Source organism: Phocoena phocoena, chromosome 15 (assembly GCF_963924675.1).
Source record: "Phocoena phocoena chromosome 15, mPhoPho1.1, whole genome shotgun sequence".
Taxonomy (NCBI): domain Eukaryota; kingdom Metazoa; phylum Chordata; class Mammalia; order Artiodactyla; family Phocoenidae; genus Phocoena; species Phocoena phocoena.
In genome coordinates this window covers 7,137,538-7,165,360 of record NC_089233.1, presented here as the reverse complement: position 1 = coordinate 7,165,360, position 27,823 = coordinate 7,137,538, and the positions used below count along the sequence as shown (strand labels likewise).

Here is a 27,823-nt window from a genome sequence, read left to right as displayed (position 1 = left end):
CTCAGAAAGCACTGACCTCCCCTGACCATGGGCAACCCATGCCCTCAGGCCCTGTCCAGGCTGAGGAGGGTGGCATTCTGCTGTAGGGAGAGGCCTCTGGGTGTGGGAGTGGAGGGGAGTGGAGGTGTGAGGTCCCAAACTATGAGGAGGAGGCACCCCTGGAAACTGCAGAGACCATCACCTGTCCTTCTCCCCCAGAGTTCATCCTGCTTCTGCTCTTGCCCCTCAGAACGCTGGGGCAATACCCTAGCACCTCTCACCCGGACCCCGTCGTCTTAATGGTCCAAGATAGCTAGAAGGTCTGACAGGCAGAATCCCAGGAGGGAGAGAGCAACGGAGGGAGGGAGGGAGGGACAGTAGGCAGGAAGGGAGGAGGGGAGAGTGGGAGGCAAGTAGGAAGCTGTCCCTGGAAGCGCAGGGACCCACCCCCATCCCTTTTCATTTCTCAGACTCTAGGAGTTAACTTTCTGGAAGTCACAGGAGAGGTGACTGGCTCTGAAGCACAACCCCGTCTCAGGACAGAGCTCCTGTCCAAAATCCAGGGCCTCCACTTACCAGCTGATGAAAGTAAGCAAAAGCTTAACCTCTCTGTGTGTCAGTTTCAGTCTCCTGACTGTTAAGGTGTAAGGATTACAGGATTTATCCCTTTGGAATGTTGCGAGTGAGGATGAAATAGGGCGATGCTTTGCCACGTGATCAGTCCGGCAGCTGGCAAACAAGCCCCCAGCAAATGCTAATGTGGAAGTAACCCTGAGTCTGGGCTACTCACCAACCCCACTCTGGTGTCCCCATGTTGTAGACATTCACCTTGGGTCTACAGCTGTCCACAGGACCACTGGCCATGCGGCTAACCTTGCAGTCAGCCCCAGACCGGCCCTGCTGGCCTCTGCACCACTCCTGGATCCAATGCCTGGTGTCCCTGGACCACAGCCAGGTTCATTCAAGGAACCTCTGCTTTGGGATGGCTCTCATTGGCTGGCTGATACCTGCAGGGCAGCCAGGAGCAGCTGGGAACATTTACAGGAGCTCCCTGGGTGTCACAGATAGCACTTACTTCAACCTTGCCAGCTGTTCCCAAGAAGTCATCCAAGATACACTGCTAACCTTTAAACCGAAACCATCATCAGGGTTAGCTGGAGCCTGTGTGAAACCAGGATCTGAGCGAGCAACAGTTCAGCGCTCCAGGATCCATCAGGTGGGTGCTGCTGGATCCTGAGTTCCTTCAGGGTTCTGACACAGAGCAGATAAAATGATAACACAGGGCTAAGTGCACTCACTGTGAATTAAATTACACTTTTCATTTCTTTCAGAACCATTACGGCTTCTGGATGGAAACCAGCCCCAGAAGGGTCCTGATTAATTAGGCCGGGTCACAGGGATATGAAACCCCCGCTCCACCCTGTCCTCAGCTAGAAAAGGGGAGAAAATAAAGGATGTTTGATGAACTGCATGGGAAAAACTGTGAACTGGTTAAATAGTTAACAGAACTGTGAAAATAAAATTAGACTATCCAGAGACTGTCTTAAAAATGTGTGAAATACTCAAAACTAGCAAAAGAGGGGAAAGGTAAAAACAGGATGGATGGATGAGTCCAAGGAGGAATCATATGAAATGATGAAACTCGGATCAAGTATGAATGTTAGGCCAACCTTCAGGAGGGGTCACAGGGAGGGGTGGGGAGAGGGGAGGAAAGCCTCTCGCATGGCTCAGGCTCCCAACTCTGCAGATCAACAACCTGGCTTAACGTGGATTGTAGCAGAGGTCACATCAGGCGCCCTCTAGCCCTAGGTGGGGGCAGTCCTGCAGAATATCCTTGGCCTGAACTAGCGCCCCTGACTCGCTATGAGCACGGGGGTGATGGGAGGACCCCGGTGGGAGCGCCGCGTCTGGAAACCCTTTGCAGCCCTCACCCTTCCACCCCCAGCGCGCTCACTGGCCCCCGCCTAGTCGGTCCCTCCTCCGGGAGCGCGCGCGACGGAGACGCTCGGCGCTACCTGCCGCGGCAGAGCCGGGGCCCGGCCAGGCCCACGCCCAGCGCCCTCCAGCGGATGACCACCTCGCAGCGCCCGAGAACCAGTGCGTGTCCGTGGAGAAGCAGCTGGGGACAGCAGAGGTCCCAAGTCACAGAAATCGCAGGGTGGGGACGTTCACGAAAGAAAGGGGGTGGGCGGGATTCCCTGGCGGTCCAGTGCTTAGGACTCCGCGCTTTCACTGCGGTGAGCCCGGGGTTCAATCCCTGGTTGGCGAACTAAGATACCGCAAGCCGCAGGGTGCGGCCGGAAAAAAAAAAAAGAAAAAAAAGGAGCGGGGAAGGCGGGTACCGGGGTGGGGGACATCATCCCTGAATTGAAACATTTTAGAAGTGTGTTTCAGTCTTGCACTGACAAGGCAAAGGAAGCCTTCAGGCGGTTTGGCAAACGTCTGCTATCCCCAGTATCTGCCCCACCTTCTTCCTTAGTATTAGGACAGCCAAGGTTTAGATGAGTAACCTGTCATCCAGAACAAAAACTGTATCTCTGAACTTCCTGTATAGCCAGTTATGACCTTAGAATTAAGTTCTGACCAGTGGGATAGAAACTGAAGTGCTGTGTCTGTGATTTCCAAGAAATGTCCTTAAAGGGAGGAGCGATGCCCTTCTTCAGTCCTTCCTCCTTCCTGCTGGCTGGGAATGTAGATGTGATGGCTGAGGCTCCAGCAACCATATTACACCATGTAGTGGAAGCTACATACTGAAGACAGTTAAGTAACAAAATTCTCTGTAAAGGAACCAGGTCCCCGATATCAAGGGCACCCTGCCAACCCTGCATGGCCTACTTATGGGTCCCTTTTATCTAAGAGAGAAATACATTTCCATTACATTTCATTCAAGCCATTACTGTGTGGTTTTCTGTCTCACATAGCTGAACTGAATAAACAGAGGAGATAAGAATCCTTTTTGTTGGCAGAGGTAGGCAAGGACTGTAACGGAAGTAGGGGTTCCCCGTGTTAACAAAGGTGGGAGACAGAGATGCAAGGAAAGTATCAATAGAATTGGCAGCATTGGTGATAGAAGTCAGATTGATTACTGGATAAACAGACATGGTGAAGGAAGAAATGGATCAAGGATATCTCTGTAGTGGCAGCTGTGTAGGGTGGGGTCACAGAGGACATTGGGGAGGTTAACATGTTGGACTATGTAGGGACAGGTGTCACGGCTAGACAGGTGAGGTCCCTGTGTTGACAAAGGTTGGAGAGAGGCTAAAGGTAAAAAGAGGAATTGTTTCTGGAAGTTCTATCCATTTTAAAGAACGAGTTCAAGTCCCTGTCCATCTCCCTTGGTGGCCAGAAGCGTCCCTGTTAGTTCTTGTATCCGCTGACTGCCCACAGCACCTCCTGCTGACCCACACAGCCTGTTGATCCAGAGGAGGTCAGTTTGGCCTGACTGTGAGGGCAACTCGTCCAGCATTTCTCCTCATGTAGTCCTCAGACCACCCTCATGGGACTGCCCTGACGACCTGTTAAAAACACAGACTTAAGAACTCCCCTCAATACCAGATGGATCAGCCCCCTAAATAGCTCCATGATTCTGACATATACTCAAGTCCAATCCACCTTTTTTTTTTTTTTTTTTTTGCGGTTCACGGGCCTCTCACTGCTGTGGCCTCTCCCATTGCGGAGCACAGGCTCCGGACGCGCAGGCTCAGCAGGCTCACGGGTCCAGCCGCTCCGCGGCATGTGGGATCCTCCCAGACCGGGGCACGAACCCGTGTCCCCTGCATTGGCAGGCGGACTCCCAACCACTGCACCACCAGGGAAGCCCCACCTTTTTATATGTCAGGAAACAGAGGCCCAGACAAGGAGTGTGGCCCCTCCAGAGGTCTCCCTGCCCGTCAGCAGAACACTGAGAACCCAGTCCAGGGCTTGCTCCAATGCCCTGTGGATCTCCCAACACCTGCATCCTTTATCTTGGCTCTCTCCAGTGGTCAGCTGCTAATTTTAAAACTCTCTGAGATGCGGACACAATCTGCATGATCTCCTCCATGCTCACAATCCTGGGACAAACTGCCAGCTGAGGACACACCGTGTCTCCTCGGCGCATCTCCCAGAGCTGTGTGCGGCTGCAGAGCCCTGGCCTCCTTCTGCAGCACCTCCCGAGCAGGCACAGGGCCTGCATGCCCTAGGACTCCACGCAGACTTGCAGATTCTTCTGGCTGGACATTCAACTGACCCCTCCCTGACCCAGGGCCTGGGGAAGCACAGTAGGGGCTCCAAGATCAGAATACCCTCCTCAGATCCCAACCTAACCCCCTACCAGGCCTGCCTGCCCTTCCTCCCATCTCCCTAGTGCAGCCCTGCCCCTGCCTTCCCCATGCCTGTGGAAGGCGGAGAAGGGTATTGACATAACTAGCTGCATCCCCTTTCTGCCCCAGAATCTGAAGCGTCTTCATGCACAACTTCCCCTTCCCTCTCCTACTGGCCGACCTTCCATATTCCACCCCCAGCTCCACTCCACCCCACCCCCGCCAAAACAAAGTTCTGACTGGCTTCAGAAGACTCCACAAATCTAGAAAAAAGGTACAGATGAACAAGTTTGCAAGGCACAGAGACACAGATGTAGAGAACAAATGTACAGACACCAAGGGAGGAAAGCGGGGGTGGGGGTGGGGGGATGAACTGAGAGATTGGGATTGACATGTATACACCAACATGTATAAAACAGATAATAAGAACCTGCTGCATAAAAAACTAAATTAAATTAAATTTAAAAAAAAGGAAATCTCCACAACCAGCCTTGCCCTTACCTGCCATGGATTCCCCCACAGGTACTGCCCCACTGATGCCATTTCCAAGCGCAGGAGCCAGCACTCACCTCTCCGAGGAGGTCTCTGCTGGGCCAACTCCTAGAACATGCCGTCTTTTCACCTTCTAAGCTATCACTAGTTCATGACAACCCCAGGCTATAAGCTGTCCCTGACCTCGCTATCTCCGTGGCCCGGGCCTAGGACTTCATGACTACAGAAGTCAGGTGAGGCGACCGCGTGGCACAGCCCGTTCAGGAGAGTGACAAGGAGGCAAGCCCCCATCACCCCCAAGACCTTTAATGGGCCATCCCAGTTTCCAAGGCTGGAGCGGCTGCCTTCGGCGCCACCTGGCGGCCGCCGCCCGAAAGCGGAGAGTGGACCCAGCGCGGGCCGGCTCCCGCGGGACGGTTGGGTAGGCTGGAGGGGGGTCGCCCATCTTATAGAGCCGAGACCAAGCGGCCCAGGGCCTGGCACGTCTCTGGATTCCCGCGGATCCCGCGGTCCTCGCGAGACCCCGAGACCCGGTGCCACCCGGCCCCTAGCGGCGGCGGACGGCCTCGTCGGACGCTGCGGGGCGCTCGGCGGCCGAGTGAGCGTGCGCGCACGCGCCCGCCCCACGCATCGCCCCGCACCGCCGCGCGCTCGCACGCACGCACACCCCGACGCTCGCCCGCGCCGGGCGGTCTCCCACGCAGTGAGCGGGTAGCGAGCTCCAGAGCTAGCTACCCCGGGAGAGGAAGGCGCTTACGCGCGGCGAGCTAGAGCGGGCACACCAAGACCCATTTTTTTCCACCTCACTTCGCGCGCGGGGACGCCGCCGTGGCCGCACCGTCCTCATGGGTGACCCCCTCAGGGCGGGACCTGGGGGTCCGTGGGGCCCAGGGCCTTCCGACCAGGCTGCGCGAGCCCAGACCAGGCCGCTCCCACCGGCCGGCCGCGGCGGCCAATGAGAGCCTGGCGTGGTGATGTCATGCCCCGACCGGATCCTGGTGACGAGGAGTCCGAGGTCACCCGTCAGGGAACCGGCGCACACCCACCCGCGGGGGTTCCGGAAGTTTCCACTGCGGCGGCGGCCTCACCCCGCAGCCTCGCGCGTGCCACCACGTTGGCCTTCCCTGTCTGGTGTCCCGGAGTCACCTCTCCCTCCCCCCGGGGGTCTCCTCCCTCTTTGGGGGTCCCCTTCGTGTCCCCTCGTGATCTCATGTTCACATCCTCATTCTCACAGGTGTCACCTTTTCTCCACCGGTGCCACTCGGGCCCCTGAGGGGGTCCTCAACCGCATTTTCACGTACCGGTCCTCCCATGCCACCCCTGCTCTGTCGTGGCCAGGGACGCTCATTTATTCGGCCCCCAGCCCCGACTTGTCAATGTGTCCAAGTGTGTCCGTCCGTCTGTGAATGTCGGTCACTGCGTTTGTCTCTGGCTGTCACTGCATGAGACTGTCCGTCTGCATGTGTCTGTCTCCGCGGGCTTCTGTCCTTCTGTCTGTCCCTGTGGGTGTCTGCTCCGCCGCTGAGGGTCTTTCTGTCGTGTCTGTCACTGCGTGTCTGTCCGTCTGTCGGCGTCTGTCACTGGAGTGCGTCTGGGCCCCGGGGTCTCTGGGTCTGGGCTCCGAGAGAGGGAGAGGGAGAGGAGGTGGCAGCCCGGGGAGGCGGGGAGGGGCGGGGGCGGAGACAGTGGGCGGGGGCGGGCGGGGGCGCCGAGCGGCCCGGAGGGGGTGTGTGCGGGGGGCCGGAGGCGGCGGCTGTCAGAGTCGGCTCAGCCTGCGCTGGGGAACATCGGCCGCCTCCAGCTCCCGGCGCGGCCCGGCCCGGCCGCCTCAGGTGAGTCTCCCGCCCCGCCCAGGACCCTCCTCCGGCCCGCGGCCCATTCCGCATCCCGGGAACGGTGCGCGCCCCGAGGGACCCAGGCTCCCAAACAGGACGCCCACCGCGCCCCGGGGCCTGCCCAGCGACGCCCCCCGACGCCCCACACTCACCCTTAACTCTTCCCTCACCGCCGCATACTTAACGATTGCCCGCGCGGGAGACAGCATCCCGCAGGGCCAGCTGCCGCCTCTGCTCTCGAATTCCTGTGGGGACCCCCGAGCGCCGCTGCCCCTGCTCGCCCCCAAGTCTGGGGCCACTGGAAGATGCCTCCTGCTTGGGGGCGGAATCCAAGCTGCGCAGGTTCCTGGAGCCCGGCTGGGCCCTCCGGGATCCCGCGACCCCAGCGCCCCTGCGCAGCTCCCAGCCGAAGCCCCCTCCCTGGCCCAGGCGTCCCCCTCCCGCGGGGACTCCGTCTCTATTTTAGGGGAAGGGGAGGCTTAGCGGAAGCCCCGAGTTATAATTAGCCCCACTCGGGTTTCCTAGTTAATCTCCATCACCACCACCCCAGCTCAGGGCGGCGAGGGCTGGGTGAGGGGTGACCGGCGGGAGAGGGGGGAGTTCCGACCCGGGGAATTTTGATCCCTTGGCTGGAGATGCCGGAACCGCAGCAGCTGCTGCCCCAAAATAGCGCCCCTGCCCCTGCAGCCGGGGATCTCCGGAGCTCCGAGAACGCAGGCGTCCCGCCTCGCCCTTCAGACCCCTCGGCAATGCCCGCGAGCCCCCAGACCCCCGCCCCAAGTTCCCGTCTCCTGGACTCGGGGCGGGGAGCGCCGTCCTTTTCTCGGTCTTTACTGCCCCCCGCTGGCGGCAGCGTGCACCGCAGCATCGGATGGATGGGGGACTCGAGTCCTGTGGGGCCAGGGCTAGAGAGCCTGTTGGCTGAGGCTAGGCGAGGGGGGTGCGCAGTTGACGGGCATTCGCGGGTACCAACGCGCTGTGTCAGACAGTGGATGAGGCGGGGCTGGGTGGGGCAGGGTGTGGAGTAGGCAGGATTTGGGGTACCCTGGGAACTGCGACTCCCACACCCTGAATGCCCAACCCACACCCCCCCAGGGTACGGCCCTGGCCAACTGCATGAGAGGCTGAGCCTTCACGCCACCTCAAGCTCCCCCGTCGGCGCCTCCCGTCAGTGAGGGCCCCGCCTCTGTCGGGTGGACTGTGCGTGGCCTTCGGCCTCTGGTGCTGGTGCCCCGCACTGCTCGAACTGGGCCCAAGGCAGTCCACCCAGCTGGGGGAAGGAAGTGAGGGCGGTGGGTCTTCTGCGGGGCAGGGGAGGGTATTGCTTTGCAGGTCTGTCTCTGTTCCCTGCATTTGTCCGTCTGGGTGTATGTGTGTGTGCCTGACCTCTGTCCCCTCTTGCATCTCCCTGTCTGTGTCCTTGTCTCTGCCTGTCTCCCTCCCTCCCTCCATTTCTCTCCTTTCTGCCAACCTGCCCCACCTCCTCTGCAGCTCAGTGATAACCCCTGGGCAAGAGTGTTACCTAATCATCTTCTCCCTCCTGGCAGCTTTGAACCTTCACCCTCTGCCTTTCTTTCTCCCAGCAGACGCCTGCCTGCCCTGGCAGCCATGAGGCCCCCGTGGTGTCCCCTGCACACGCCCTCCCTGGCTTCCCCGCTCCTTCTCCTCCTCTTCCTCCTGGGAGGAGGGGCAGAGGCTGAGGGCTCAGAGGACCCAGAGCTGCTGGTGACGGTGCGTGGGGGCCGGCTACGGGGCCTCCGCCTAATGGCCCCTGGGGGCCCTGTCTCTGCTTTTCTGGGCATCCCCTTCGCAGAGCCACCTGTGGGCCCCCGTCGCTTTCTGCCACCAGAGCCCAAGCGGCCCTGGCCAGGGGTGCTGAATGCCACAGCCTTCCAAAGAGTCTGCTACCAATATGTAGACACCTTGTACCCCGGCTTTGAGGGCACCGAGATGTGGAACCCCAACCGTGAGCTGAGCGAGGACTGCCTCTACCTCAATGTGTGGACACCGTACCCCCGGCCTGCGTCCCCCACCCCTGTCCTCGTCTGGATCTACGGGGGTGGCTTCTACAGCGGGGCCTCCTCCCTGGACGTGTATGATGGTCGCTTCCTGGCCCAGGCCGAGGGGACTGTGCTGGTGTCCATGAACTACCGGGTGGGAGCCTTTGGCTTCTTGGCCCTGCCGGGGAGCCGGGAGGCCCCAGGCAATGTGGGTCTACTGGATCAGAGGCTGGCACTGCAGTGGGTGCAGGAGAACGTAGCAGCCTTCGGAGGGGATCCAACGTCAGTGACTCTGTTTGGGGAAAGCGCAGGTGCCGCCTCCGTGGGCATGCACCTGCTGTCCCCACCCAGCCGGGGCCTGTTCCACAGGGCCGTGCTGCAGAGCGGGGCACCCAATGGGCCCTGGGCCACAGTGGGTGTGGGAGAGGCCCGCCGCAGGGCCACGCTGCTGGCCCGCCTCGTGGGCTGTCCGCCTGGTGGGGCTGGTGGCAATGACACAGACCTGGTGGCCTGCCTGCGGACGCGGCCGTCTCAGAATCTGGTGGACCACGAGTGGCACGTGCTGCCTCAGGAAAGCGTCTTCCGCTTCTCCTTCGTGCCTGTGGTGGATGGAGACTTCCTCAGTGACACGCCCGAAGCCCTCATCAATGCTGGAGACTTCCATGGCCTGCAGGTGACTAGTGGCTGGAGGGGGTGGAACTGCTTCCTCTAGGCCTGTTCTTCACCTGCCCCTCCCCGTGGGGACCCAGGCATGAGGGCTCCTCAAAACCCACTCCCAAAGGCCCAGGCTTCTGGGCCCCATGGCCCGCTCCTCTCCCCTGAGGGCTCAATCCCAGGGTGGTCAGTGGGACAGAGAGGAAAGGAAATGTGGGTGTATTTTCTCTTTCTCTCTTTCCCTTCCCCAATCTCGAACTCTCTTCCTCCCTGGTCCTGGGTCTATAACTGTTCACCTCTCTGGCTCTTTGTCCATCTGTTTCTGTCTGCCTGTCTGTCTGTGCTTCCCCTCCCCCCATCCCTCCGTCCTGTCCCCTCAGGTGCTGGTGGGTGTGGTGAAGGATGAGGGATCCTATTTTCTGGTTTACGGGGCCCCAGGCTTCAGCAAAGACAACGAGTCTCTCATCAGCCGGGCCCAGTTCCTGGCCGGGGTGCGGGTCGGGGTCCCCCAGGCAAGTGACCTGGCTGCCGAGGCTGTGGTCCTGCATTACACAGACTGGCTGCACCCTGAGGACCCGGCGCGCCTGAGGGAGGCCATGAGTGATGTGGTGGGCGACCACAACGTCGTGTGCCCCGTAGCCCAGCTGGCTGGGCGACTGGCCGCCCAAGGCGCTCGCGTCTATGCCTACATCTTTGAACACCGTGCATCCACGCTCTCCTGGCCCCTCTGGATGGGGGTGCCCCACGGCTACGAGATCGAGTTTATCTTCGGGCTCCCCCTGGAACCCTCGCTAAACTACACTGTCGAGGAGAGAACTTTTGCCCAACGACTGATGAGATACTGGGCCAACTTCGCCCGCACAGGGTCAGCGGGGCTGAGGGGAGGAGGGCCTCCAGGAGCCAGGGAGGCAAGGGGCGGGGGGAACAGACAGAGAGGGAGGGAGACAAGCAGAAAGGGCGGGGGGGGGGGGGGGGGGAGGCGGGGGGCGAGTTCACAAAGGAAAGGAGACAAAGGGGGAGAGAGAAAATGACAAAGGAGACCCCAAGAGAAGGGAAGGAGGGAGGAAGGCAAGGTGGCAGATCCTGATGAGACAAGGACAGAGCTGAGGGAGGCAAAGAGAAGAGACAGACAAGGAGAGACAGACAAAGGAGTTACCAGAGCAGTTAGGAGTGTGGATTGTAGAACTGGATCAATTGGACCAGTGATGATTTTTTTAGCTGTGACACACACAAATGCACACACACGCACACAGTTTACCTGTCTGAAGAAGGGGACCATAAATATCCCATCACATGGGTGTCCGCAGAAGTAAACATGATGTTTGTAGAGATAGGACTGGGCCTGAGTATATAGTAAGGGCTCAGGAAGTCATAGCAATTTTTTAAATGGGAGAAACAAAGATGGAGCAGAAAAATCGAGGGGAATAAAAAGAGGAACAACAGAAAGAGGGAGGGCAGGAGGGAGGGGAAGACTCTGGAGTATGGAGCATATTGGAAAAGAGAAAGGATGAAGGAGAATGTGGGAGGGAGGAGACGGGGCTCTCCCTGGAGCCTAAGAGGGAACGGCATGGGTCAGGAAGCAGCCTGCCTCCTCCTACTCTCCATCTCCATTCCCCAGCCCCCAGGGGCTGAGCTTTCCCTTTCCTTCCGCAGGGACCCCAATGACCCCCGAGACCCCAAAGCCCCGCAGTGGCCACCATACACGGCGGGAGCGCAGCAGTACGTGAGCCTGAACCTGCGGCCACTAGAGGTGCGGCGGGGGCTGCGCGCCCAGGCCTGCGCCTTCTGGAACCGCTTCCTACCCAAATTGCTCAGCGCCACCGGTACGCAGGGGCCAGCGGGCAGGGGCTGGGAGGAGGCGGGGGAGAAAAGGGGCGCGGAGAGAGAGAGGGAACTGGGAGCCGGCCGGGTGTAACCCCTCTCTTCTCCCCCCAGCCTCGGAGGTCCCCTGCACCTGCTCAGGCCCCGACCACGGGGAGGCTGCCCCGAGGCCCAGGCCCGGCCTCCCCCTGTCCCTCCTCCTCCTCCTCCTCTTCCTCCTCCTCTCCCGGCTCCTGCGGCTGTGACCACGGCCTCTTCCCCCTCCGGCCTCAGGGGGCCCCTCCTCTAATGAGTGGTCTGACTGTGGGGAAGGGTTCCACTCAGGGATCTCCGACCCAGCGCCCCCTGCCTCCTCAAACCGAGAAACTCAAACTGGACAGGGCTGGGGGCAGGGGGGTGGGGTGGGGTGGGAGGACACCTACGACCCATCTCAGGGATCCACACGCCTTTATTGTTTAAATGGAAATGAAAAAGCCAATTTTCTTTTTTTATAAAATTATTATTTGGAGCCTGAGCTTGGTGTTGGGGTGGGAGGGAGGCCCTAGGGCTAGATAGCACCCCCCAGTGGGGCTATAACCGCCAACCATTTCTGTCTCTTCTCTTTTCCCCACCAACCCACGGATCCTCCTCCTCTGATCCCTTCTGTCCCCGTCTTCCGGTCATTTTCTCCCCCTCCCTCCTCCTTCCCGCCATCCTTCTCTGGCCCCGCCTCTACCCTCGTCCTTCCCCTGGTCTTCCGTCTGTTGCGTGTTCTCCTGATCCTCTTTCCACCACCCAACGTGGTCTCCTACATTCTCCGTGTGCCCTCCCTGAACTCACGCCCCCCTCCATGTCCGTTCCCGTCCTTCCCCATGTCCTCCCCCCCACCCACTTGCCGGGCACCCTGGCCGCAGACACGCTGGACGAGGCTGAGCGCCAGTGGAAGGCTGAGTTCCACCGCTGGAGCTCCTACATGGTGCACTGGAAGAACCAGTTTGACCATTACAGCAAGCAGGATCGCTGCTCAGACCTGTGACCCAGGAGGGACCCCCTCGTCCCGCTGCCCTACCCGCTCCGCCCGGCCCCTCAGCTGTATATACTATTTATTTAAGGGTTGGGATATAACACAGAGGATCCCTAGACCCTGCCCACCCACCCCCGACTTTCCCCTGGGGCTCCCCGCCCTCTGCATGCCTCGGGCCGAGCCCCCTCCCCCGCGGTGCCTTCGCCCCTCTGGGCTGCCAATAAACTGTTACAGCCACAGGAGTGTGCGCGCCTGGGGAGCCAGGGTCCAGGCAGAATGCCTCAACCACTGGGATTGAGTGAATGGAGGGATGGCTGCTAAAGCCGGCGGGAAGAGCGGATCTGAGGGGTGGGGTGATGGGCGCCCGCGCCACGCCCCCGCCGCTGCGTCGAGTACTTTCCGCCCGGCGAGGTGGAGCTCACGCCTGCGCAGTGAGGACGGCGGCGCGGACGCGGCGGTGCATTGTGGGAGCCCCGTGCGGCGGCTTGGTGGTGGTTGCCGCGGGGCGCGCCACGCGATTAAGCCTGGGGCCAGGCGAGAGCGACCCCAGGGACTGTACGCCCGCAGTTAGCCCAAGACTCGGGGCCGAGAGGAAGCGCTAGAGCGCGGAGTTCTCCCTGGAGTTCGCTCCGCGCCGCCTGGAGAACGGATCTGCCCGGCCCGGCGACCGCCGCTCCCGCCCACCGCCCTGGAGCCGCTGAAGGACGTCCACCTGGGCCTGGCCCCGCCCGGCCGCGGTGGCGGCCGCGCTCGCCTGGCCCTCCTCTCGGGCCATTACATTTACTATCATTACGGCTGCGACGGCGTGGACGACCGGGGCTGGGGCTGCGGCTACCGCACTCTGCAAACGCTGTGCTCGTGGCCAGAGGGCCGGCCGGCGGGCGTACCCGAACTGGCTGCAGTGCAGGCGGCCCTGGAGGACATGGGCGACAAGCCCCCCGGGTTCCGGGGCTCTCGGAGCTGGATCGGCTGTGTAGAGGCCAGCCTCTGCCTTGACCACTTCGGGGGTCCCCAAGGGCGCCTATGTCACGTGCCCCGTGGAGCAGGGCTTCAGGGGGAATTGGAGAGGCTTTATTCCCACTTCGCAGGGGGCGGGGGACCTGTAATGGTTGGAGGGGATGCGGATGCCCGGTCGAAGGCCTTGCTGGGAGTGTGCCTGGGGCCAGGCACGGAAGCCTACGTCCTGGTATTGGACCCTCACTGCTGGGGTGCCCCGAAAAACCCCAGTGAACTACAGGCTGCTGGCTGGGTGGGCTGGCGAGAGGTGAGCACAGCCTTTGACCCCAACTCCTTCTACAACCTGTGCTTGACCAGCTGTAACTCAAAAAAGCAGCTGCCCACCCTGGACTGAGGCTTCTCTAGCGCCATACCCGTTGATCTAACCCATCTCAAAGGCAGAGGCTGCCTGATGTCAGACCCTCAGGAAGCCCCAGCAGAGCCTGGGATCTTTGGTGTCAATAAAGTGGCAAGGCCCAGCCAACCATGGCCCCAGCTAATTTTTGGGAGCATCTGGGGAAGTATATTACATATATACATTAAGCCAGGAGTCACCACTCAAGTGTTTTTATTGGCAGTAGGGCTGAACGTACAAAAACTTCTCGGAGCTGGATGGGACAAGGCAGTCACAAGTATAGGTGATAACCAGGAGCGAGGAAACGTATATGACTCAAAAGAAATCCACATCATCTGGAGCATCCAGGTCACGGTATTCCACAATGGCCCGTGGGTCTCCACGGACCATCCTGTGAGATTAGAGAGAGGTAAGAGGGGGTGAGATTTGAGGGTCCCTGAAAGGGAGTTTGAAGAGGGCCAAGAAAATTTAGACACCTTAGCCCAGTCTCACCTGTTTCGGGGTTTCCCAGGATAACCTCCCTGGCCTCGGAAGGCATCATAGTTCCCTCGGCCAGCACCATAGGGAGCATGGGGATATGGAGGCCCTCCTGTGGGCACTGCAGGGCGAACAGCACCAGCTATGAAAAAGATCAGTGTTGAGTTGAAAAACTGTGACCTCAACTACATCCTAGCTAAGTTTTCTTTCTCCCAGCCCCAGTCCAGGTCCTTTCAACTCCCTCTTACACTTACCTCCATAGCCCAAGATGGGGGGCCGGGGCTGACCATAGGGCATCAGGCCCTGGGGAGTCTGGTGTGGGTAGGGGAGTCCCGGGGTCAGACCTGGGGGGAGTACAATACGGACAGGGACATGAATTACTGCGGGGCGGGGGGGGGGGGGGTGGGGGGGGGGGCGGGGCAGTGGCGGGAGATGGACAGCTGGCTTTTTAGTAATATGGCCTGAGAGTGGGGTAGAAACTTCTCAGGATACAACAAGTTAAAGAGAACCAGGAGGGGCTTCCGTGGTGGTGCAGTGGTTAAGAATCCGCCTGCCAATGCAGGGGACACGGGTTCGAGCCCTGGTCCTGGAAGATCCCACACGCCTCGGAGCAACTAAGCCTGTGCGCCACAACTACCGAGCCTGCGCTCTACAGAGCTCGCAAGCCACAACTACTGAAGCCCGCGTGCCTAGAGCCCGTGCTCCACAACAAAAGAAGCCACCGCAATGAATGAGAAGCCCACGCACCGCAACAAAGAGTAGTCCCCGCTCGCCGCAACTAGAGAAAGCCCGCGCACAGCGACGGAGACCCAACGCAGCCAAAAATAAATAAATAAATAAAACCAGGAGTCTTTGAACAGTCAAGGGAGAGGGAATGGGGCAGACCCTCATGGATCGTATCTTACTCTGGGCAGGGCCAGGTGGCTGAGCTGGCTTTATCTCAGGCAGAGCTGGTCGCTTGGCATCAGTGAGAAAGTTGTTAAAAAATGCAACCTCCTTCTTTACTTCCTCAATTTTCTCTGCATGCTTGTTGAAGATATGTTTGCGTACAAACTCAGGGCCCTGGGTGAACAGAGGAGGGGGTGAGAACTGAGTCAGCAATGAGGGTTCCCTAGCTCCCCAGATCCAACCTGCAAGGACACTCCACCTCCCCTCTGTCTCATCCCAATGAGCAGTTCCTCCCCAGGCTCTGAGGCGGCTTCCCGGCTGAATCCTGTCCTCCCACAGTCCTAACACACAAATGTCTAACATCCCAGACCTTGAATTTCTTGCCACTGAGAGGGCACAGCCACTTATCCTTGCCCAGTTCCTGGGTGTTGGAGGTCACAAACTTTTCCACTTCCTGCTCAGGGTCTTTGCGACCCATCTTCTGGGCCTCTTCCTCTGAAAGAGATTCCCGCACACTCAGCAGTGGAGTCAGCTTCTCCTCAAATGTCTTCTGCCATTCTAGCACTGTGGTTTTGGAACAGACGGAGAGCAGGTTGGAGAAGGGAGCCCGGAGGCGGGGATTAGAGGAGAGGGTGGCAGAGCATTGCTACCAGAGCAGAACTAAGGCCAGAGGCAGCTGGGAGAGAAGGAAACCAGGAGTGGGAAAGCTGGGAGGTCACCTTCTCCATGACTGATGCGGTTGGGCGGCATGGGCCCCCGAACATGGATGATGCCACAGCGGTTGGGCATCTCGTCCTCATTGGGGTACTCGCACGTGTTATAATAATCCAGGGAATGCACGATGCGCAAATATAGGAGGAGTTTGTCCAAAACCTAAGAGAAATGAGAAGCTGAGAGTTCCCCCTTTACCGCCCCGAGCCAGGCTCTCCCATGCCCCCACCCTCTGCGCCCACTGGCACCTTGATCAGCTTCTCGTCCCGCTCCACGTTGATCTCGGCGGGGTTCCCTTCCTTAGGGGGCTCCTCAGGAGGGGCCCCCCCACTGCTCCCCAGCAGCTCCTCCTCCTCGGCGCTCACTTCCTCAATCAGGTAGTCGGTGATATTCTTCAAGATGGGGTTCTGCGAGGGCAGACTCTGGTAGGGTGGGAGAGGCAGAGCAGACAAAACTCCTCAGGGTAGCCTAGGAACCTTCTCACTCGAAAAGGCAATGTGGGGCAGAAAGGAGTTCAGGGCTTGGCTGGGCTGTTACATTTGCCTCATTATTTGTCTTAATTTGTGTATGTGTTCTGCCCTAGCCAATAAATAATCACCAATACCAGTCTGTTTTGTTGGAAGCTGGAGATGCTGCTCAGGAGGAGAGGGGCAAATACGGGGGTGGGTACAAGGGGGTCAGTGCTACAGACCAGGTAAGGCCAGAGGTGCCCACAGCAGATGAGGGGGAACCAGCGGCTCTTTAACAAGTTCCACGAGGAGTCACTAACCGTTGGCAGAGGAGGCGTCCCAGGCTCAGAGGCCCAGAGCTGGGTCCTGTCATCCAGCGTATGGATCAGCTTGGCCGCCAGCTTGATGTCGTTGCGCACTATCTGCTTGTGCTGGGTGATGCCGTTGACGTTGCGGACGCGGCGCGTCAGGTCTCTGTTCACGCCAGGGCTCAGCTCACACTCCCGGAGCTGGAGGGAACAGAAGGCTCACCAACACTTGCCGAAGAAGAGCCACTCACAGACTGGCCCGACCGAGCACGCCAGCGATCCGACTGAGCTCCCCAAGGACAGGGGCCAGGGGTGCCTTGTTCACGGGAACAGTCTCAGAGCCAAACCGAGAGACAACTGCACACAATTCACGGGAGCAGACTGAACGGACGAAATAAGGAGCAGGTGGATGAAGCCACCAATGAACGAAGGGATCAGAGACTGTGTGGAGCGGGGGGGAGCCCCGCCTTCTCTCCCTCAACAGCCCCACTCCCAGGACTCACTCGGATATTCTGCAGGTTCCAACAGATCTCTTTAATGTTAACGCTGCGGTCAAAGGTCACCCAGCCACGACGGAAAAACCTAAACAAGAAAACGTCAGCATAATCCTGGGATGGACGTGATGTTGGCCACCAATCTTCCCCTGCACCTTTTCCCCAAGGTATCCAGGGTCACACCTCCCTCCATTCCCTACCTCCTCTCGGGCTGGGGCTCCGATAATGCCACGCGCATAAAGCCGGGGTATCTTTTACAAAGCTGGAAAAGCAGAAACAGAAGCCCCACTTGTGATTCAAGGATTCACTTCTTCCTCCAATCCCCATGTCCTCAGAACCCTGGGGAACTGCCTTTTCATCCTTCCTTGGACTAGGAAGAAACAATTAAGGGCTTAAGAATAACAGCACTTGAAAGCAAACCATGCAAGCAGGGCCAGCCCCTGTGAAGGGCGTGGGCCCATGGGAAGGGGGCCTCCCCATCAGAGAAACAGAGATGTAGGTCAGAAGCAGTGCCAGGTTATCTTCTCGCTGTCGCCCCACCCGAAGCAATGGAGCCTGGGCGTCATCCCTGCCCCAGTGCCATTCTTCCCCACTCACAGAAATGATCTCAGCCCGGGAGATGTTGGGCGCAATGTTGCGCATGAAGAGCGAGCAAGTCTTATGCAGCGGCCGGGGTTTACACTCCAGCCCAGCAGCGTCCTTGGGCTTCTCCCGCTCTTCTTCCTTGGGCTTCTCCTTTTCCTTGAGTGCTTCCTCTATGCAGGAAGTGGTGGGAGTTGGTGAAAATTTATTGTCAGTTGAGGAGGGGAGGATAGAGAAGCTGTCAAATCTCCCCGCACCAGTCCCTCCCAAAAGGCCACCCTCCCATCAATTTCACCAACCTCTCACCTCCCCCCGCCACACCGGTCCGTATGAAGAGACTGGACTAGAAGCAAAGAAAATAAAACCTACCAGCCTCCTCCTTCTCCTCCTCGGCCTGGCCACTCTCCGACTCCGACTCCGACTCGGACACACTGCCTTCGTCAAAGCTGTCATCACCACTATGCTTCCTATTCCGCTTCTTGCTGCTCTGTAAGAGCCACAGCAAGGGGAGATGAGTCAGGTACCAGGACCCAGCCCCGACACCGACCCTGTGCAAAGGAGAGCCCACCTTTTTGGCTTCTTTCTCAGAGTCTTCTTTCTTCTCTTCCTTGTCCCCATCACCCTCGGATTTCTTGGTTTTGTCATCACTAGAACTGTCGTTTTCGGCCTACAGGTAGAGACAAATCACCAGGGATGTTGGTCTCCCCTTCAGCCTTTGTCAGAGGGCCCCGCCCACCCTCCACAGCTGAGCCCACAAGTTCGCCTCTCCCCCACCCGAGACACAACCCCCGAGGCAGCCCCATTCTCCTGCCCAGGCGGCACAGGCAGCACCCAGAAGCCCCAGCACTCAGACCTGTTTGCCGTCCTCTTTCTTGTCATCCTTCTCATTGGTCTTGCGTTCTCCATCGCCCAGGCCTGGTCCAACCCGGCCTTCCTCTTTCTTGCTGGGCTCCCCGGGCTTCCCTGCCTGTTCCTCCTCCTCCTCCTGCTCCAGGATGCGTAGGTCATTCTCTGTACCTCCTTCCATCTTAATCACAGCTACCAACAAAGGGAGCAGAGGTCACCATCCAAGGGTCCTGGCTTTCAGCCTCTGGCTTTCTGTCCATCTATTTCCATTTTCAACCAAGGCCTTGGTGACCAGACAATCCCACCCCTCCCAATCCACCCACCTGCATCCAGCATCTTGACAATGGCATCAGCTTTGTCTATGTCCAGCAGAAGATTATCAAACCAGCCGCTCTCCATGAGGGACAGGAATACCCTCAGTCGGTTTTGCAGGGCCCCCCGGGCCTCCTGCCGACGCTTCCCCACCTCATCTGGGTGGTACTTAGACCGAAACCTGGGAAGGAAGTGGGGAGGGAAGAGGCCAAACCGTCACTGGAGGCCAGAGCCAGGACATGGGGAGGGGCCCAGGAAAATCAGGGGAAAGCCCCCATCCTCTCACACCCACAAAAGATCATAAAAGCAGAGATGAGGGGAGAGGGGTGCACTAGAACCACCCAATCCCCCCAAAAGGAACCAGAGGTTATGCTCTGAGAAGATCTAGGGAAGAGCCAGGAACTAAGAGCTCTGGATCTGGAAAGAGCATGACTACAGGGGGAGCCAGGGCTGGAGGCAGACTGACTGCCCTGAGCATCTGGGAAACACAAATTTTAAAAAGTGTAGTTTCCCAAAGCTTCCCAGAGGAACGCTAAGGAAATAGTAGGCCCCAAAGAACCTCCCTCTCCTTGCCAACCCCAAACTAGAGTCATTAAAAGGATTGCTCCCACCAGCTCCCTCCATCCCTTGGTGGAAGACAGGGAAACCTGAAATCACCAGAAAGGAAAAGCCAAAAAAGGCAGGATACCTTTCTCCCCCCTTGGGAAGATAAGCAGATGGTGAAGGGACAGGGGAAGAGCAAAGGGAGAAACTGAAGTGCCCTTATAACCTCAGGTACTGCCCACAGGGATCGAGAGAGGACAGGGTGGGGGGTTAGGATAGATCATGAAAAAGGAAACACTTAAATTAGGACCCTGGGCAGGGGGGCAGGAGTCGGGGGGAGGGACAGAAGAAATCAGGCTATGCAAAAAAGAAAGGAGAAAGTGAGAGGAAGTCCCAGAAGTCAAAAACAAAAAGGAAAACTAAAGACCAAACAGACTAGGGGGAGGAAAAAAAAACAGTAGAAAGAAGCGTTAGGCAGGAGCAAGAACAAGGACGGAGAAAGAAGGAAAGGGTCACGAGAGAGTGAGACAAAGACACAGATTAGGAAGAAAGAGGAGACGGTGACAGAACAGAACCACGAGTTGAGCGTAAGAGGAAAGGAAAGCCGCAGGCGTCACCTCCAGGATCTTTACCTTGGCCGCTTGGTCAAACAGAGCTCAAGATTTAACTAGCCGCGCCCAGGGCCCATGCTGGCTGGTGGGCCACCGGCTGGCTCCTGGCTGGGGCGCCCGGCCCGGATGCCCCACCCCCGCGGACTCCGCGGTGGCGGCCCTGACTGTCTAGCTGCCTGAGCAATCACACTGAGCTAGACCGCTGCATTGTGCACAGCGGTGCCCTGCCTGTCTGCCTGGCCGGGGCAGCGCCGTCAGCCCAGGGGCTCATGTATGGGCTGGGTATGGTGGGGGTGGAGGTGGGTTTGCTCCGAGCTCCGTCGATGAGCGGGTGTAGTTCCCAGTTCTGGCTCTTTTCAAGGAGGAGGAGCAGAAAGAGGATGAGGAGGAGGAGGAGCAGGAAGGGGGGAAAAGATGGTTGATTAAAATCAAAACATCCACAAAAGGAAAAAAATTAAAATTCTTTTTCTGTCAAACGACACTGAGATCTTTGCTTTTCTTGTCTGGATTCACTCGTTGCTTTTGGGAGGATGCCATAGCCACACAGGGTCCCGGCGATCAGGGATGACAATGACCCAGTATCAGCGAGTGGGAAGCAGTCTGTTTGCTGCCCCAAGGGAACAGGTGGCTCTGGCCAGCTGCCTGGAGGCGTCTCACTCACTGAGGACAGTGGGGAAGGGAGATGGCGTGGGGGCTGTGGTGGACGTGGAAGTGAGGAGGAGAACCCATCAGCCAGTGCTGTGACGCTTCCCATCCCCCACCCCCAGGAAGTTCTGGATTGGGGAAAATGGGAAGAGGACAGGGCTGCAGGCTCCGCTGGCGGGGCCAGGGGAAACATGCCAGGGAAAAGACAGCAGGAGAGGAGGGGCACTCACCACTCCTCATCTTTATGAGCCAGGAAGAAATCCTGCATCTGCTGCCTCCGGAAATCCAGCTTGTAGTCGTTATAGCGCTTAACTGCCTCTGTCTCATCCACAGAGTCATCCAAAGACAGGAGAAACTCCTTGAAGGTCTTCATCACAGGTGGCGGCACACCCAAGTCGATCTCTGCTATGCTGCCCAGCCTGAGGGGGGGCCCCGTCAGGAAGTCTTGGTTGTGGGGGAAGAGGGTGGGGGGATGGCGGGCCGAGGTAGCCAGCTGCCCCCTTCCTTCGCCCACCAGGAACATGACCCCAGGCGCCAGCTGCGGCCACCCCCACGGGCACGCCAGTGTGCCTGACGCACTTCTCCTGGCTCCAGCCGTGGTCTTCAGCAGCCCCAATCCACCCCCAGGCCTACCGACTCCCTTCTCCCAAGAACCCCAGAACCGCAGGTCTTTACCTGGCCTGGATAGGCAGGACATGGTGCTGCATGATGTGGACGTCTGGATGAACCCAGGGCTGAGGGGGGCCGTAAGCTGGGCCCCCACCCCCCCCAGCATAGGGCATCTCATAGCCACTGTGGTATGGGTCAGAGCTGTGCTCATCCCTGAGGGTGGGGGACACAAAAGTCAGACAGAGAAGGCCATCACGTCTCCTGAGCGCAAAGGCAGATGGGACAGAGGGAGGGGCACACCTGCCACGTGGTCTCTCACCCAAGGGTTTAGAGGAACCAAAAAAGATGGGTTTATGGGAGCTCTGAGAAAAGGAAATGACCAAGAAAGTTCTCAGCAGAAGTGAGGGAAGACAGCTGAGGCCCAGGCAGAACTGAGGCTGAGAAGAGAAGACAGAGAAACCGTGGCCATCTCACCAGTCTCGCCTCATGCGCTTCTGCGGGGGGCTGAGCTCGTGTCGGGGAGGAGAGAAGCGCTCTCGCCGATTCCTGTCATAGTCACGATATTCACCCCGACTGCGGCGCTCCCGGCCACGGTCCCACTCTCTGGAGATAAGAACAAGTAGCAGTAAATAAAGACACAGTTGGATATCCCAAGATCACACTCTTGGACAGGCCCTTCCCATCGTATTTGAGACACGAGACTAAAAGCCTGAAATTATAAAACTTCCCTCTAAGAGGAAAAAAACTCTTGTCTACTTCCATCACTTCAGCCATTCCCCACAAACTGATGGCCTGCCAACTCCTCCAGCCTGGCCTTTTTCCTGAGCTTCAGACCAACATCAACAACCCCTCCTAGACGACCACTATCACCTCAAAATCAACATGTCAGAATCGAGCCTATTATTTCTATCACTATGGGCCCAAACTTGCTTCCCCTCTCCTGTTTCCCACTCTCAGTTGCACCAACATTATCGCCAGGTATCCAGTTATCAAGTGTCACCCTCACCACTAATGTGTTACTGGCTTGTTAATCCTCTGCCTCAAATGAAAGCTGTCCTTTTCCGTGCCATCCCCACAAACTCTGCCCTAGTCCACGTGCCCTGGTTCTGGCCATTTCTCCTTTAAGTGCAGCCTTGGTTTGTCTTCCCTACCTCTGGTCTCTCCCCTTCCTCCACTCCAAGGTCAAAGTGATCTTTCTCAAACACAAATCCAACCATGCCATGCCCTTGCTTAAATGCCAGTACAAAATACAATTCAAAACCTTGGTTCCTGGCTTCCCTGGTGGCACAGTGGTTAAGAATATGCCTGCCAATGCAGGGGACAGGGGTTTGAGCCCTGGTCCAGGAAGATCCCACATGCCACGGAGCAACTAAGGCCATGTGTCACAACTACTGAGCCTGTGTTCTAGAGCCCACGAGCCACAACTACTGAAGCCCGTGTGCCTAGAGACCGTGCTCCGCAACAAGAGAAGCCACCGCAACGAGAAGCCTGCGCAACGCAATGAAGAGTAGCCCCCGCTCGCCACAACTAGAGAAGCCCACATGTAGCAACAAAGACCCAATGCAGCCAAAAATAAATAAATAAAATTTATTAAAAAAAAAAAAAAAAAAAAAAAACCTTGGTTCCTGGCTGTCATTCCAGGTTCTCTACCCGTTACCAGCCAACCCCATCTCCATCTAATAGAATAAAAAAGAAAATCCTCTGCTATAACCCAGTGGTTTTCAAACTGTTCAGTCTTGGGACCCCCTTTACACTCTTAAAAATTACTGAAGATTGAAGAGCTTTTGCTTATGTGCATGAGATCTCTCAGTACTTAACTGTATTCATAATTAGAACAGAAAAAAATACCTAATAATTTTGAAGTTATATAATAACACAAACTACCCATTTATACATTTTTATAAAAAATGGCTATTTTACAAAAAAATTTAGTGAGAAAAGTTGCATTGTTATTTCATTTACAAATCTTTTCAAGGTCTGGCTTAATAGAGGCAGCTGGATTCTCATAGTATATACTTCTCCATTCAACCTATTATGATACGCTGTTTGGTTGAAAAATAAGAAGATCTGGCCTCACAGTGATATGTAGTTGGAAAAGGGAACACTTTAATAACCTTTTCAGATAGCTGGGGATATTCTTTGCTTTTGATACTACCCAAAACTTGGCAAGAGATAGCTTCTTAAAGACTAGCTGCAATGTTGAATCTGAAACTAAATCAATGAACATTTTGTACTCTATATTAAAATTCATTATTCTACCTTGCTCTTTGAAAAGATCTTCACACATCTCGTTACACAGTATCAAAATATCATAATCATTAGTATCACTCCCTATCTCACCAGAAAAGTCTTTAAAGTAATAGGAAGCTGTCAAGCTGACACTGGTAGATACAAGTTTTCCAAAATTTTAGTTTACACTGGGAAGTTCCACTTCCCCACTGGCAACAAAACTGACAATTTTCCTTAAAGTAACAAGTTCTCTTTTTTCAAAATGTCTACCAAATACCCAGATATGAATAAGCACTGTTTGATAGCCTTCCATTCAGGTAACAAACCTGAAGTGGGGGGTGGGGGAGGATGAGGACTGTTAGTTCAGCTCACAACTCAATCCCACAAATACTCCTCCTCAAGGTAACCACCACACTACATGCAGAAGTGCTTTATGCATCCTTCCTATCATCACATGTATTGAAAACCATATAGTCAGCCTTCCCTGGTGGCGCAGTGGTTAAGAACCCGCCTGCCGATGCAGGGGACACGGGTTCAAGCCCTGGTCCAGGAAGATCCCACATGTTGCAGAGCAGCTAAGCCCGTGCGCCACAACTACTGAGCCTGCGCTCTAGAGCCCTCGAGCCACAACTACTGAGCCCACACACCACAGCTACTGAAGCCTGCGTGCCTTGAGCCCGTGCTCCGCAACGAGAAGCCACCACAATTAGAAGCACGTGCACCGCCACGAAGAGTAGCCCTCGCTCTCCGCAACCTGAGAAAGCCCACACGCAGCAGTGAAGACCCAATGCAGCCAAAACTCAATTAATTAACTTAAAAAGAAAACAACACGTAGTCAAGAATCCAATTTAATAAAGTTTAAAATTCTTATTGCTTCATTCATGACATGAAGTGAAACTTTTTTTTTAACTGTCTGGTGCCACTGCCTTGATTTGCACTAAGGCAGCAGCAGTTTTACCCACCACTGCTACAGTACCAAATGTCAGTACAGTGAAAACAACAAGACTATCTATCTTAATATTACTATGAAAATAGCTGTAAGCTAACAACAAATGCTGGAGAGGATGTGGAGAAAAGGGGACCCTCCTACACTGTTGGTGGGAAGGTAAGTTGGCGCAGCCACTGTGGAGAACAGTAATGGAGAGTCCTCAAAAAACTAAAAATAGTTGCCGTATGATGCAGCAATCCCACTCCTGGGCATGTATCTGGACAAAACTATAATTCAAAAAGATACATGCACTCCTATGTTCATAGCAGCACTATTCACAATAGCCAAGACATGGAAACAACCTAAATGTCCACCAACAAATGAATGAATAAACAAGATATGGTAAATATATGCAATGGAATACTACTTAGCCATAAAAAAGAATGAGATAATGCCATTTGTAACAACATGGATGGACCTAGAGGTTATCATACTAAGTCAAGTAAGTCAGAAAGAGAAAGATAAATACCATATGATACCACTTATACATGGAATCTAAACTATGACACAAATGAACTGTTATAAAACAGAAACAAACTCATAGAGAAGAGACTTGTGGCTGCCGGGGGGTGGGGAGGAATGCGGTGGGAGTTTGGCTTAGCAGATGCAAACTATTTTCTATAGAATGGACAAACAACAAGGTCCTACTGTAGAGCACAGGGAGCTATATTCACTATCCTGCAATACACCATAATGAAAAAGAATTTTTTAAAAATAATAAAAATTAAAAAGAAAATAAAAAATAGTTGTAAGCTTAGGGGCTTCCCTGGTGGCGCAGTGGTTAAGAATCCGCCTGCCAATGCAGGGGACACGGGTTCGAGCCCTGGTCCGGGAAGATCCCACATGCTGCAGAGCAACTAAGTCCGTGCTCCACAACTACTGAGCCTGCGCTCTAGAGCCCGCAAGCCATAACTACTGAGCCCATGTGCCACAACTACTGAAGCCCGCACGCCTAGAGCCCGTGCTCCGCAACAAGAGAAGCCACCACAATGAGAAGCCTGCGCACCGCAACCAAGAATAGCCCCCGCTCGCCGCAACTAGAGAAAGCCCGTGTGCAGCAACAAAGACCCAATGCAGCCAAAAATAAACAAAATAAATTTAAAAGAAATAGTTGTAAGCTCAAAGACCTCTTAGGGATTTTGAGAACCACTACTCTAAAAAAACTAGAACACGTGCTTTTTTCTGTGCACAACATTATGCCCCCAACTCCAAGGTGCACACTCCACCTGTGTCTGAGGAATCCCCACTCATCTTTCCAAGCCTTGCTAGGTGTCCCTTTCCTGTCGCTCTCCCCTACAACGCCTCCACCACTTGTCCCCTCCCTCAGATCTGTTCCCTCAACATTTCACATCTTCATCATGACCTCTCATATATACTCATTTGCAAAATACACCCAAGGCCATTTTGCCCCACACTCCAAGCCCCAGACTGTAAACTCCTTAAGGGCAATAACTATACCGTAGCCAGCTTCAGAATTAAGAACACCTTTTGTTGTCATCTGACATTCTTAGAAGATACTAAACAAAGTGCCACATAAAGTCTCCACAGTGAAGAGATATACTGACTGAACGAACGATTTACTGAACTCACTTTTCAAAACAACACTGAATGAATAAATGCTATTGCAATAAGCCACCTCAAACTTTTTCCCTGATAACCTGTTTCCAAATCAAGCCTGCGCCATCAGCTCACCGATTAGATATTTATGATGTCCCTTAGATAAAAGTCTTCCACAGTTCCTTTCAATATCAGCTGTTTCTCTTTTTTTAAATAAATTTATTTATTTAATTTTTGGGTCTTTGTGGCTACGCGTAGTCTTTCTTTAGTTGCACTGCGCAGGCTTCTCATTATGGTGGCTTCTCTTGTTGCGTAGCACGGGCTCTAGGTGCTCGGGCTTCAGTAGTTGCGGCACGCGGGCTCAGTAGTTGTGGCTCGCGGCCTCTAGAGCGCAGGCTCAGTAGTTGTGGTGCATGGGCTTAGTTGCTCCTCGGCATGTGGGATCTTCCTGGACCGGGGCTTGAACCCATGTCCCCTGCATTGGCAGGCGGATTCCCAACCACTGTGCCACCAGGGAAGCCCCTATCAGCTGTTTCTTAACAGAAACACCTCAACTATAATTAACTCAAGAACATCCCAAAAAGCTAATCACTAGCTGAGTCAAACCTAATCAATTAACCCAACCATCACTATTCAAAGAACTCTTTCAGTTTTTAGGCTAGACTATTACAAGAAATTTACATATCCTGCTAGGGTACTTGTCTGACAACCTCTCCAGTCAAGTCAATTCCGTAACAATTCCGTAATACTACTTTTTTTGAATCAACATTTTTGGGGTATAATTTACAAACAATAAAACACACACAAAAACACTGGTTTTTCATACTTAAACTCTTACCTCTATTGCTTTGATCTGCTGGACATTTCAAAAATCAAGTCACAGCTAGCTCCTTGGCCAAGAGCAAACAGGCTGAACCACATGAAACGGTCAAGTATGAGCGATTTCATATGGTTCGCTCTAATAAAACCTTAAGGGAAATGCAACGAGACTTGAATGCAAGAGAATAAGACGGGGGACGAAATTAAGAAAAAGCAGTGTCTTACCGATCATTCCAATCATCCCCTCGACGTCTTTCATCTCTTTCCCGGGAACGGTCATAGTCGCTGCGCTCTCTTCTAAACTTGTCCCTGCGCCTTCGATCATATTCGTCATCACTGTCACCCATGGCGCGGAAAGAAGGGGCCTGGAGCCCGGACAGGAATAATCGGGGTGTTGAACAATGACGACAGGAGCAAAGGATTCCCCCCCACTCCTTGAAGCAGCACGCCCGCCTCCCTCCGCAAAGGCCAACCTTCCGCTGTCCCCGCCAGCCTAAGCCCTCGGCCCCGGCAGCTGTAGGGATCCGACTCTCCACTCTCCCCCAGGGGCCTCCACGCCCACCTCCCCGCCCACCCGCAGGCCCCTGTCCCAGCTGCCGGCCACAGCCCGGCTCTCCAGGCCCCTCCCCTCCCCCACCAAGGATCGGTGGTGGCCGTTCGTCTCTCGCTCAGGCCAGCAGATTCTCCCGGTGACCTGGGCCCGCCCCTTGCCTCGGGCGCGCGACGGGGATTGCGAGTGTGAGAGGGAGACACAGGGCTCTCAGCGACTGGGCCGAGTAGACGCGAACAAAGTGGGACAGCAGAAGATGGGCGGTCGGCTCGCGCCGCCCGAGCTGCGCCTGCGTCACTCGCAGAACGGCGCCTCGGCTCACAAACTACAACCCGCCGAGCATGATCTGGAACCAACTCAAAGAAGCAAAGGCGGGGAGCACCAGGGACTGATGGGAAGGGGCGGGGAGCCGGAAGTCTCGCGCTCTTTACGGGACGAGAACTGCGGGCGAGAGGAACTACGGGAGCAGAGCGGGACCAAGCGTAGCTTCGGGAGGGAGATAGAACCCTCAGGGCGTGAGGGGAAGTTTCCTCCCGCCGAGGTCGAAGGTCGCGCTTTCCCGGATGTGCCCGGGGTCTGAAACAGTTCGCGTCCAGCCGCTTTCTCCCCAGCTGTGATCACGGAGCCTCCGGACCTCATCGGGGGTGGTTCCCCTTCTTGCGCAGGGCGCGGGTTTGGGGAGTGAGGACGTTTAGCGGATACGGCAACCATTTTAAAGCATTTTCTACCATTTTGTGGTCCCATCAGAGAACCAGCCTTTGTTGGTGCA

General features: G+C 56.0%; 3 protein-coding genes across 7 annotated transcripts; 2 read left to right on the top strand and 1 right to left on the bottom strand.

The window, feature by feature from the left end:
- Window positions 1-6,533: 6,533 nt before the first annotated feature.
- ACHE (acetylcholinesterase (Yt blood group)) lies at window positions 6,534-12,324 on the top strand. 4 transcript variants are annotated; one of them, XM_065892506.1, is made up of 5 exons: window positions 6,534-6,604; window positions 8,194-9,280; window positions 9,642-10,126; window positions 10,915-11,084; window positions 11,976-12,324. In XM_065892506.1, the coding sequence occupies exons 2-5, from the start codon at window positions 8,216-8,218 to the stop codon at window positions 12,095-12,097; spliced, it is 1,842 nt and encodes a 613-aa protein (XP_065748578.1). In that variant the 5' UTR covers window positions 6,534-6,604; window positions 8,194-8,215; the 3' UTR covers window positions 12,098-12,324. The 4 variants fall into 4 exon arrangements, with proteins under 4 accessions (XP_065748578.1, XP_065748577.1, XP_065748580.1 ...); XM_065892505.1 differs by lacking the exon at window positions 6,534-6,604 and adding an exon at window positions 7,859-7,890; XM_065892508.1 differs by lacking the exon at window positions 6,534-6,604 and having other exon boundaries at window positions 8,216-9,280; window positions 9,906-10,126; window positions 11,976-12,097.
- Window positions 12,325-13,007: 683 nt separating this feature from the next.
- UFSP1 (UFM1 specific peptidase 1) lies at window positions 13,008-13,436 on the top strand. Its single transcript, XM_065893551.1, has one exon. The coding sequence runs from the start codon at window positions 13,008-13,010 to the stop codon at window positions 13,434-13,436; it is 429 nt and encodes a 142-aa protein (XP_065749623.1).
- A 315-nt stretch (window positions 13,437-13,751) lies between these two features.
- On the bottom strand, window positions 13,752-26,851 carry SRRT (serrate, RNA effector molecule). 2 transcript variants are annotated; one of them, XM_065892046.1, is made up of 19 exons: window positions 26,730-26,851; window positions 21,386-21,514; window positions 20,978-21,124; window positions 20,533-20,721; window positions 18,515-18,684; window positions 18,199-18,383; window positions 17,914-18,012; window positions 17,715-17,832; window positions 17,361-17,518; window positions 16,964-17,025; window positions 16,773-16,851; window positions 16,282-16,470; window positions 15,761-15,934; window positions 15,521-15,674; window positions 15,172-15,365; window positions 14,819-14,975; window positions 14,168-14,293; window positions 13,929-14,055; window positions 13,752-13,827 (listed from the first exon to the last, which is right to left on the bottom strand). In XM_065892046.1, exons 1-19 carry the CDS (start codon window positions 26,849-26,851, stop codon window positions 13,752-13,754), a joined length of 2,655 nt encoding a protein of 884 aa, XP_065748118.1. The 2 variants fall into 2 exon arrangements, with proteins under 2 accessions (XP_065748118.1, XP_065748119.1); XM_065892047.1 differs by having other exon boundaries at window positions 14,168-14,257.
- Window positions 26,852-27,823: the final 972 nt, after the last annotated feature.